This window comes from Aplysia californica, unplaced genomic scaffold (assembly GCF_000002075.1).
Source record: "Aplysia californica isolate F4 #8 unplaced genomic scaffold, AplCal3.0 scaffold00074, whole genome shotgun sequence".
Lineage (NCBI taxonomy): Eukaryota > Metazoa > Mollusca > Gastropoda > Aplysiida > Aplysiidae > Aplysia > Aplysia californica.
Genome location: NW_004797344.1, coordinates 1054841 through 1066669, shown reverse-complemented (window position 1 = coordinate 1066669; position 11829 = coordinate 1054841). Strand labels below are relative to the sequence as shown.

The window sequence follows — 11829 nt, the reverse complement described above, 5'->3', positions numbered from 1 at the left end:
AGTAGGCCAACAGGGTGACTTAAAAAAGAAAAAAAAAATGAACCGGTTTCAGAGGGCAATATTTTATTAATAATAAGGAAAAGCAACAGAAAACTCAAGCTAAATCACAAGTTTTGTGCAGTACCCACAATCAACTTTTATTTGTATAGATCTAGAGAAAGGGTTCTAAAACAGCAGAATAAATGTGTCACGACGTGGTGGAATCAGGCGCTCATCAATTATTGGGCAGTGGAGTTATTGGTATCATCTTAAAGTTTGTTAATTTGTCTTGCCCTTGATGAAAAAAAATACCCATTTATCTTGGATAGAAGAAGTTGAGATATCTGCATCTAAAGAAGGTGTAGGTGGTCTTGTTTCAGGGGAAATGACGCCAAAGCTTGGTCATTTCCATAGCCTGAGAGACCGTGGTAACAGAAAAAATACATTTTCGGCCTTTAATTAACGTTTTACAGAAAAAAAACCACACAGAAAGAGAAACGTGTTCTTGAATGGACATATAAAAGATGTTGAGCTAAAAAACCTCCCCATCAAAATTGATGAAAATAACTAAACTGGCAGGAAAAAGCCAGTTTCCTCAATGTAACTGTTTTAAACGAACGCCTTCTTTCACCTTACTCAAGTACAGGACACAACATTACAAGAGAAGAGTTGGGGAACTACAGCAACTTCCACAATCTACAATCTCGTTGAAATGAAAGGTAGAGCTTTTTTTTTAAAATCGATTTTGAAGAGATGAATAAAAATACCTATAACTAACTGCAAAACAATGGGAAGAGCAAAAGGGTGCGATTTTAAAAATAAATTATTTATTATCTTAACACACGTGTTGAGCTCTCTAGTACACGCTGAAATAGTGCGAAGTTTGAGAGATGGTTGATGTTCAATGAAATTATTGTGTTCTTTATAATTTGTTACAGTGTGGCATTCTCTTCCAAGTAAACAAGTTATTAGTAATGAAAAAGGAGACCGTTATTATATATTAGGCCTATCTTATATCATATAATTAACCTTTAAGAATTATGGAGTTAAGTAAATATATAAAATCACCGCTTGGCAGGCATATCCCATATTATCATTAGTCTTTCAATCTTTGACAACGGTTATCCTGTCAGTTTTAACGCATAATGAAAAAGACAATCAATATGACGGAGAACAACATCGTTTAAATCTGTTAGCGGGGAGCATATTGAGAAACTTGCTTCTAAACGCAGTACTCATAGTGTAAAACACGAAGAAATTAATTGCCCCGTTTGTTAAGTCGAAAATATAAAGTAGATATACGACAAACAAAAACATGTTGTGATATTTTCTGAGAAAATAAAAATCGAATATGATTTGCTTTGCGATGTAGAGAGCGATCCTGGGGGAAAGATTGATAACATAGATGGCAATGATCACCACCAACATCTTGACCACTTGACGATCTCGCCCGCTTAGGTTTTGAGAGGACGGCGCTTCACCTTGTTTTTCGGCCTGACTTACATCGGAATTCCCTTTTCTGAACTCTGAACTTTTGGCAAGTTTGTAGACGATAATGGTTGTACACACCACAATCACAACGAAACTGGCAGTTGGCCAGACGATCCCAGAATAATTATAGTAATCGAAAAGAATAGCTTTATTCTCTAGAGCAAAGGTATTATATCTGTAGATAGCGATTGTCGAATTAAACTCGGGACTAAAAACCCATATGACGTCGTAAATACTGAACATAACAGCAAAGCAACCGAAAACAACGATTGATATGGAGACACACATAAACAGCGTGACCTTCGGGGTGAGAAGCCATTTGACCTTGAAAGGCAGACAAACGCACAGGCATCTCTCCACAGCCACGTAAGCGGCGAGAACACTTGTGACGTAACTGGAGAAGCAGACGAAATAGTTCATGACCACCACGCCCACGTTGCTCCAGCTCTCTGCGACCGCTAGTGACCACAAAGACAATGGTCCGGCAAAACGCTGCAGGGCTGCGCCTGCGCACTTCGCCAAGTCCCAGAGAGCAATGGTTGTCATGGATATGTTGACGCTTTCTCTGTAGCCTAGCCGTGCGAAGACGATAATAACAAGAGTATTGGTGACGATGCCTGTGACTGAGATTAGAAAAGACAGGGTAAAGTCTATCGTGATTTCGGAAATTTGACGAATCTCAGTGGGAAGTATCGCTTGTGACGGTTTAAATTTCCCCATTTTCAAACCACTTGAGAAGATTTACCCAGTCAGTACAGCCGAGTGGCTTATCTAAGGAAAACCAAAACCAAAGTATTCATCTACGTCTACGGACCCCATCTGGGGTTATATATAATAAATAAGTTATCTTTTTAGTTTGTTAATTTTTAACCCTTCGCGCTTTAAAATAGTGGGACGACACGTCATCAAATGAACAGAAAAATACGTGGCAATTACAAAATTGGCAAATTTACTAAACATCAGCGACTATCAAGCTGCGCAATTATAGATCGTCGAAGTACTATCGCCTTGCCTTGTCTTATTCGGCTGAGCGGTTACAAGTAGCTTCGATTGCAACCGTTGTGATTGAGAGTGAGGATTTTTCATCGCTGTTTTTTTTTAACATTGTAATTAATCAAATAATATATAATTGTAACGTTTTTAGCCAGCAAAATATAATATATGGAAATCTGTCGTTCCAGGGTAATTTTTCTGGATGTTTCACAATTACTGAACAGTTGGTGTCTGTGTTTTTTTTTTTTAATTTGTATGATAAAGACAGTTATTCAGATTGAATTTTTGGGGGAATTCATATTAAAATGTTTAATAATTACGCTCCCCCCTCCCAAATCAGCACTTAAAATACAATTTAATACAAAGTTCAAACGACACATTTTTCAAAGGTGAAACGTTGTAAAAGGTAAGTTATGCTCGCCAGCAGTGTCGTTGTTTGAATGAGGCTCGTGTGAACAAACAAGTTAACCTCTTTTCTAGAATGCATACAACTTAATAGATTCATCTCAGGTGCTCTCAGTCTACTTTGCTGATCTCACGCAGGCTTTTTGGGCGTGGCCTGGCAATCGGGTATAGTTGCAGTCGATTACGGGAGATTACTATTTAGTGTCACTACTACCTACTGTATGATTACTCGAGAAAAATTTAAAGCACAGACTTCCCGCATCAATTAGTTGAGATTATATTTAACCATAGACGTTTAGAATGATGAAACGAATTGAAATGACATTTCTTTTGTAAGGCACTGATACGATCATTGGGAATTTCCGAACGCAATAGGCGCAATCATTCATTGATGAACGAATAGGACTGTTACTGTTAGGATTGTAAAATGCTTGTTCTCTGTTTGAAGAGCTGACAGTGGATCGAACCCCACAGTCGTATATTTTGAATGGCGTTGTCCCAAGAACTAATTGACGTTCGCGGGCGCAGAGTGTGCAGTACCAAGTTGCATGCAAGGAATTCTATTTTTACAATTTATTCCCCTTTAAAATACTGGCCTTAGCCATAACGATAACTTTCAGCGTGCAGAAACAATTTCTGCGCTTCTCGCCTGGTCCTAGACAGAGGATATCGGAACTAACGCTTAAACTTACACTGAAATGTGGGAGCAGGGCGGTGTTGATGTTTCAAAATGTGCAATTTGTAGGCAAAGCTATTGTAAGTCATTTTTTTAGTTTTAGTGATCCTGCGTAGGCCTATGCATCCAAAGAGCGGTTTTGGATGTACGGCCTAAAGATAAAAACATTTTAATTTTAACCACTGAGTCAAGATTTAAAAAGAATAATTTTCGTTTGGTCGCTGGCCTACAGAAGGGCTATGCAGAGTTTCGTTGGCATAGTAATAATATCTATTTTCTTTTGCTTTGCCCCACACGACACGAGTAATCACTTAATCAATTCCACAAGTTGGACATGCTTGTTCATGCCTGCTGTCGAGCATGAATATAATGAGCTACAAGTAATAAAAATACGCAAAATATATTACTATCATTTTTATGTTATAACACACAATGCACACAATAACCATACTTTCTACTTGAAGCCTGACTGATCAAAAAGCTAAAAACGAGTATGTTTTGTCTGTTTCAAAACGTTTCCTAGAGGCCAGTTATCGCTTTTTCTTCAAGTACAAAAACATAAACAAAATTAAATGCACGATGCTAATACATTTTAAAAGAGCAGAGCTACAATCAAGCAAAGGTGGACAAATTAAACATTTTCAACTCTTTTGATGACATATCATTACATTCATCAATGCTAAAAGTACTGCATGATAAATAAAAGGTAAAAACAGCAACATCCAAAGTCTGGGCAACACCAAATGGACAACCTGTCGACGTCATTACACAAAATCTAAGTCGCAAATTGCTCCGATTTTTTTGCATGCGCCTCTGGATTCCAAAAAGACATTTTAAAAAATATCAATTTTCGTGCATATATTATGCAACAAATATAAAGAGGTGTTTTCTATAATCATTAGTATTGAATTCCAGTCTGGGCGGGGCTCTTCGATTAGAAGAAGAACGGCAGTTGAGTGTTGGTTTGTTTTTCGCTTATATATATATATATATATATATACAAGGCCAGTATATTTTTTAACCTATTTTCTTCTTTTGAATAGACTGCGTGTGCCGCAAGACTGAGTTGTTGTCAGTCCAGCGTTTCGTCATAGTCATAGTGGGTGACGGTGTCTTTATTTAAATTGACTAATTGTGATATAATACAATTTCTATCATATCTTCATAGTCTTTGAGATCGCATGCGTTTCAATTTGCTGTCGCTCTTTTCAATTTATAACGATGGTTATATATATTTAGGAATCTATTTACTTTATTTACAACCCCTCCCACCCCCCCCCCAAAAAAAAACCCACAAAAAAAACCCGTCGTCCTGAACTATTTCTCCAAAGAAGCTGATCAAGACCGTCTCTTTTATTCTATTTAAAAAATACTGAAAAAAATGACAAGACAGAACACATGCCTTAGGACTACCCAGGACTGCGCTGCTCTGATGGATCAAAAAGGATGAAGGTCCAGAAGTAAAACCAACAACAACATAAAACAACAACAACAGAATAATATAAAGACGCATAATACTTCCAATAATACTACTTTCATATTCAGGTCGCGCGAAAACGTATGTGTAGGGAGAGGCGTGTTTGTGGGGGGGGTCTGCCTATGGGCCTGCACCCTTAATAAACTCTATGTTAACCCCAACTTTTGGGGAAGCCCCTGCAACAACAGCCTGTATTGTTATGGGTTTAGCATGGTACGTGCTTGCTATAAATCGTGCGCGGTGTTGAGTTTAATGAGCAATTAATTACTAATGATCATAATTATTATATAGATAGTTAGAGGAGTGAGACATTGTTGTGTCCTCTCTCCTATCTTTTTAACATCTATACAGAGTTAATCTTTAGAGAATCTCAAAACCTGCAAGAAGTCACTATTGATGGCCGCAACATCAATAACCTGAGATACGCATATGATAACGTTTTGCTTGCGAACACAAATGAAAATCCGGGTAGCAACCCAAAAAAATTATTCTCTAAAATTGTCTCCTTTCACCTCCTTTCCTGCTCTCTAGCTATGTTCTGTTGTCTGCTTTCGTCTCCATTTTCTACCCTCGCCCCATCACCTCCTTTGCCCCCTTCCTCTGGACTCCCAATTCTTTCTGCAGCCTTTCTACAGCAACTCCTTGGCTCCTTACTGCTGTCTTTCAGCCACACCCATGATCTTCTAATAGGAAAGATCTACACCTAGCCTTCTCGGACCCGTAAAACACCCCTCCCCCCAAAAAAAAGGAGTACAGGACTTCTGTCATCGCAGGTGGTACAATTGTCAATGCCATAGCTGCTCCTTCTCCTTTCCAGGATCCATGAAAGGGTTGGCTTGCTCATCATGTCAGTGAGTTATATTAATAACAGTTGGTTTGTTACTCTCTTGTAACACCTCTAACCTTCGGCACTTATATGATCTAATTGTGTTGCAAGTGCTGCAAAAGTTTTACTTAGATAAAAAAAAAGGTATTATTATTAGATGTCGCGTTACAGTCAAAAGTCTGTGGACTGAAGCGAGAGTGCTGAAGTAGATTCGAGACACCCTGGTATACAGTTCAAGAGCAGCGACTGTCTATTCCTTTTTTCCCCTGCAGAAGGTAAGAAAAAGCAGAATTGCGTCCCTTTTATAATCGCCAACACCAGGTTCATTCAAACACGTTTTGTGTGGTCAAAATAGGCGGTATGTTTTTTTTTTCCTTCTTTTGGTGCGGGTTGGGGGGGGTGTTTTGCTTTTTAAATTTACCATTTACCCTTTTAATACACCTTCTTTTGATAGAAGATTATACTAAAGGCATACTGTTCTGTCATTTAATTTAATTTGAACACCCCCCCCCCCCCTAAAAAAAAAAATCTTTAAAAATTAAAATTAAAAACCAAAGTGAAAAAATAACCCAACAGAAAACAACAAACAAACATAACAAAACAAAACAAACAAACAGAACTGGCTGTCGTGCTATTTCATGGACATTCATTTATAGCACAAAAACACATCGTACCGTAATTCTGTCAATGTTGCTTCTGCGTGCTGAAAAGTTTCTAGATCCGATGTGGCTGTTTATACCGCTGTGTAGCCTATATTTGTATTATGTTTTGGTCGCAAAAAGCATTGTGCACGTGACTACGTAGTTACTTGTGGCTGTACCCGTTTTCTATTGTGTGGCATCATGGTGAAATCAAGCGCTCGTCAAAATAATGTCATGAAGGAACCCCCTTTTTTCTGTTCATTTGGTAAATTTTATCGCTTTTCTTTTGGGTTTTTTTGTTCTTTCTTTTTTTTCTTTTATCAACACCTTCCATTTCTTTCTGTGTGGATTTTGCTGAAAAACATTATTCAAAGGAACAAAAATGAACATTTGCAGTTTCCAAGGACACTCAAGCTTTGGAAGTCACCAAACTTTTGGCAATCATTTTCGCTCTAAATTTACTTCTGATACCAGGCGACCCCCAACTCCTTTAAATTAAAATATAGCAACTTCTATTCCAGATAGATAGATATTGCTTCACAAAAAAATAAGACATAAACAAGCGTCTGATTCCACTGTGTCGTGGCACATAGTTTTAAAAAGTGTGTGTGTGTGTGTGTGTGTGTGTGTGTGTGTGTGTGTGTGTGTGTGTGTGTGTGTGTGTGTTTGCACGCGCGCCTCTAGGATCGACAAAAGCAGTTCTCATAATACTTTTTTACTTGGTAGAAGAATAGGCATCATTGCAGGCGGCACGATGCCGTAGCTGTTTCCCCCTCCTCTCCTGGCTCCATGAAAGGGTCTGCCTGCTGATCATGCCAATTAACAGCTGGTTGGATATACTTCTGGCTTTTCCTCGCAGGTTGCTGTCTGTCCCCGACCCTCTAGAAACACCCGCTTCCCTTAGTCTATCCATTTTGTGTCTGAAGTGGGTCCGTCATTCTCTCTGTGGTCGTTGCACCATGCTGTCAATGCTGCCATGACTGTTGGTGGATCTAATTGCATGGTGCCGCCAATCTCAGCCTGGCCGGCTAGCTTATCAGCAAGCTCATTGCCTTGAACTCCTGCAAGCCAAGGCTAAAGACTCATACAATCCTTGTGAGTCTGCAGCTTTGTATTGCCTCTCGCCAGTTTACATACATCATGTGTTACTTCTCTTTTTCGAGGGTACTCATCGAATCGGTGACGAGGATGGCAGACTGATATCCCTTCGTCTTAATCAAGTTAAGGGCTTCTGTGATGGCTTTCATCTCCATGCACATTCTGGACGTGGTTATACAAGAGGGGCCTGACAGCTCTCTCTGTATGACCCCGTTTACACGGGCGCCACTCTGTACTGATACATATGTGAAGATGACTACGATGCCCACCTCGGCATTGGCTACTCCCTCTGCCCACTCACGACATTCTCTGCCTAAGATTGCTACCGCTCGAGTATACGGCCCAGGTGTGTCAGTGACTCTGACCCATGCGCTGCGTCTTCGGATGTATTGCACTTCATAGCATTTAGTCAAAGTCGTCGCTGCCTCATTCATCCATTCAGTCCCTCTAAGCAGACGCGTGCGTACAGTTCTTCCCACATTGTCATGCAGTGGGTCCTGATCATCGGTGCTGATTCTCAAATACATTTTCACCTGAGCAATTTTGTGACTTTCTACCATGGCTGAGAGGTCCAGGAGATAACGCATAGCCTCGCAGGAGGTGTCTCGTGTGCACCCGAGAAAAGTCCGCATACATCCGTTCTGAATTCTTTCAAGGCGTTTGTTCAGCTGTGACGTTGACAAGGTGAGGAGACCGAGGCCATAGTCTACCACAGACAGCACAAGGGTTAGGTATAATGTGGCAAAAATTCCCTGTGGCATTCTGCTACACGCCATGGTTTTCAGCGCAGGCAGACCTTTTTTGGCTCTTGGGATGATCCTGGTAATATGATCTTTACCTGAGAGTGATCTGTCAAAGTTGATACCTAGATACCTCAAAGAGTGCTCACACTTCAGGACCCTATCGTTGATGGTGACTGAGGGCATCCCTGTTTTCGCCGAGTGATTGTTCAGCGAGCTCCACAGCACACATGCCTTGTCGGGGTGGAGTTTGCCGTTGTGGTCTACACGCCATAGTATTCACCCCCAACATTGACTTCTACCACCTGAAAAATCATCTCTACCTTCTCTGCCACCAGCGCCACCACCACTATCATCATTATCATTATCATCATCATCATCATCATCATCATCATCATCACCATCATCATCATCATCATCATCATCATCATCATCATCATAATCATCATCATCAGCTGCTGCAGCAGCAGCAGCAGCAGCAGCAGCAGCAGCAGCAGCAGCAGCAGCAGCAGCAGCAGCAGCAGCAGCAGCAGCAGCAGCAGCAGCATGAGATAGTATCAGAACTTTGTGAATGAAGTGCTCAACTCGCGTTACGAATGATGCACCCATGAAAAGAAGGATGTCAAACATATGTTTGAATGTCTAGGAACAATGGTAACTCGAATGGAGTTATTTGGATGAGTGGAGGTGCCTCTGAGTATAATGACATAGGAACCGTCTTGCTCGAATATTTCTTCGCCGAGTCCACGGAAACCCCCAAAAATCGTCATCATCCATAAAGGGACAGAAACGTTTATTTTCCACCGCAACTGAACAATATCTGTTAAAGCATTCACCCCCCCCCCCCCCCCCCCCCCCATAAAAAACAACAAACAAACAAATAAAAAAAACCCACAAACAACCCTTAATAGTACCTGAACAACGAGGAAAAGTATAGCGAGGCATCGTGGTGAAATCAGGCGCTCGTCAAAATAATTAAATGGAAGAAAAGAGCTTTTTTCTGCCTGTTGGTTTTTCTTTTTCAGGCTCAACATCTTATATATCCATTTTGCAACAAATTTTTGTGTAGATTTTACTGAAAAATGCTGACCAAAGAAGGCTTAAAAAAATGTAAATTTACAATTTCCAAGGGCTTTCAAGCTTTGAAAGTCACCAAACTTATGGGGAAATTTCTTGCTCTAATTTCACACCAGGCGACCCTACCTTCTTCAATTGCATAAATCTAGACTTCTTTTCAAAATAGGTGGGTTTTTTCTTTCTTTAAAAGCAAGGCAAATGAACATGTCTTAAGATTAAATAAATAACTCCATTTGCCAAAAATTGACGAGCGCCTGAAATAATAAGCCTTGCTAGTAAGACGAAACGGACTCTAGATAATTGACAGGGCAAGAGAAACATCTTGCAGCTAATCGGGCTATCTAAGGTAATTCGGTCGCACACGTCAGAAATTATGCTGCCTGAAGAAGCTAATAAAGTAATGAATTATGTAAAAATAAGCACCTAAACCGTGGGCCCTTGTGAACTGAGAGTCGGTTTGAATGGGCATTGGTCATGCAGGAATGCGGATTGTTTTGTTGCTTGGATGAGTTCTGTAGGAATCGCGTATTGTCACGACGCGGTGGAATCAAGCGCTCGTCATTTTTTACCATATTATGTAGTTATTGATATCATCTTAAAGCTTATTCATTCGTCTTGCTTTTGATGAAAAAATGCCCAATATCTTAAATAGAAGTCGAAATATTTGCGATTACGGGGTGGAGGTCACCTGGTTTCAGAGCTAAAATTAGCGAGAAAATGCCGTCCAAAGTTTGGTGACTTTCAAAGCTTAAAAGTCCTTCGAAACTGTACATTTGCAGTTTTTGTGTCTTTAATATTTTTCTCTAAAAATTCACCCAGCAATGTGTGTTTAAATGGACATAAAAGGTCATCATTATTGCCTTTCTCACCCTGCACCAGGATATAGGCCACGGACAAACACCTTCCACCTTTCTCTATCCTGAGCTAGCATCTTCCCACTTTTCTGTACATCGATTTCTGTGATTCTTCTCCAGGTTCCACGCGGTTTTCCCCTTGATCTCTTACCCTGTGGATTGCAATCCAAAACTTTCTTTGTTATGCAGCTGCCTGACTTCCTGAGAGTATGTCCAATCCATCGCCACATAAAAGGTGTTGAACTAAAAAAAAAAAGCATTCGATAAAAATAGCCCAACGGGAAAGAATATATTATTTTCTTAGATTTCTTTACATTACTTTGACGAGCATCTAAATTCACCACGTTGGATCTTCTTTGTGTTTAATGCAGTTCTGGTTGGCAAAAGAAGTAAGTGTTGGACACACAGTTAGATGTGAAAATTTTAAGTTGTTTTGTGGTGGGCTCACTACATCAAATGGAAAAAGAATAAAAGGAAATATTTTTATCTTTGAGATAAAGTGTGTTGTTGTGTTTTTGTATATGACATCAAGCTCATATTATGTGTTTTTGTGTATGCCTTTGAATGTGTGTGTGTGTGTGTGTGTGTGTGTGTGTGTGTGTGTGTGTGTGTGTGTGTGTGTGGTAGGTGGGTGTGTTGGTATTTGACTAAGTCATACTGCCTGACTCAAGAGATGGGAATCAGACGTCTCAAAAGAATTAAAAGTTACAGCTATCGTTCATATAATTTTAATTGTACTCTCCTCGTAAAACGGAAACGTCACCATAACCCTAGGCAAGCCTTTTTTCAACCGCCTAACTTGATCTACAACCATAAGTGACAGTTTTTTAACCAAGCGTCAAAACGTTGTCATTCACATTTCTCCATCGTAGCCGATTTCCAAGGATTTAGTTGCCACTCGAGAATCAGAGGAAAATAATAATAATGCTGCTTTTTCTAATGTAGCAGGCCTCGTTAACTTTACTGCTTTCACGCCGGGCTATGGAGCTGATGACCCTGGTCCAACTCCCCAATAAGACATTCCTGAGCTTGCGTTGTTTGATGGTGTTGTTAAGGTAGTCCGCCTACTTGGTTCAGTCCAGTCTGAGACGGACATTACATTCAGAAGGGCTGCCTCCTGGATAAAAATAATTCAAAGTTGCAAGGGTCGTTCAACTAATACCATACTGAAACACTTGGATTGGGACTGGAACTCAGCATCCTTATGAGTTTAACACCATAACTCTTTAACCAGTTAATGCACACAACATGTCCCTTCAGCAGAAGACCAAATGCATAGCTGCGGCACTTTTGGAACCATCACATACAAACCAGAAACACAAATTTGAACATTTCATATAATGCATGTTGCTCCCTGACACTTTAGATTTCAGATATAATTATAAGGAAAACAGAATTGGAAAAGCTGCTTGAATAATGCCTATGTATGCTTCTTTCATAAAGTGCCCCCCCCCCCTCCCCCTTTTCCCCTCCCCCCCCCCCCCCCATTAAAATTTTTAAAAAAATTTTAAAAACGTGTCTCAACTAACCGGTTGGCCGAAGGGCGGAAAGGCGCCCCCCCACCAGGAAAAA

At 40.1% G+C, this 11829-nt stretch overlaps 1 protein-coding gene across 1 annotated transcript; it reads right to left on the bottom strand.

The window, feature by feature from the left end:
- Nucleotides 1-487: 487 nt before the first annotated feature.
- LOC106011228 (neuropeptide receptor 15-like) lies at nucleotides 488-2276 on the bottom strand. Its single transcript, XM_013080076.1, has one exon. The coding sequence runs from the start codon at nucleotides 2188-2190 to the stop codon at nucleotides 1138-1140; it is 1053 nt and encodes a 350-aa protein (XP_012935530.1). The 5' UTR covers nucleotides 2191-2276; the 3' UTR covers nucleotides 488-1137.
- Nucleotides 2277-11829: the final 9553 nt, after the last annotated feature.

What these genes read in the sequence shown, in the direction of transcription:
- LOC106011228 (XM_013080076.1), bottom strand. Translation starts at nt 2,190, where the DNA reads ATGGGGAAATTTAAACCGTCACAAGCGATACTTCCCACTGAGATTCGT.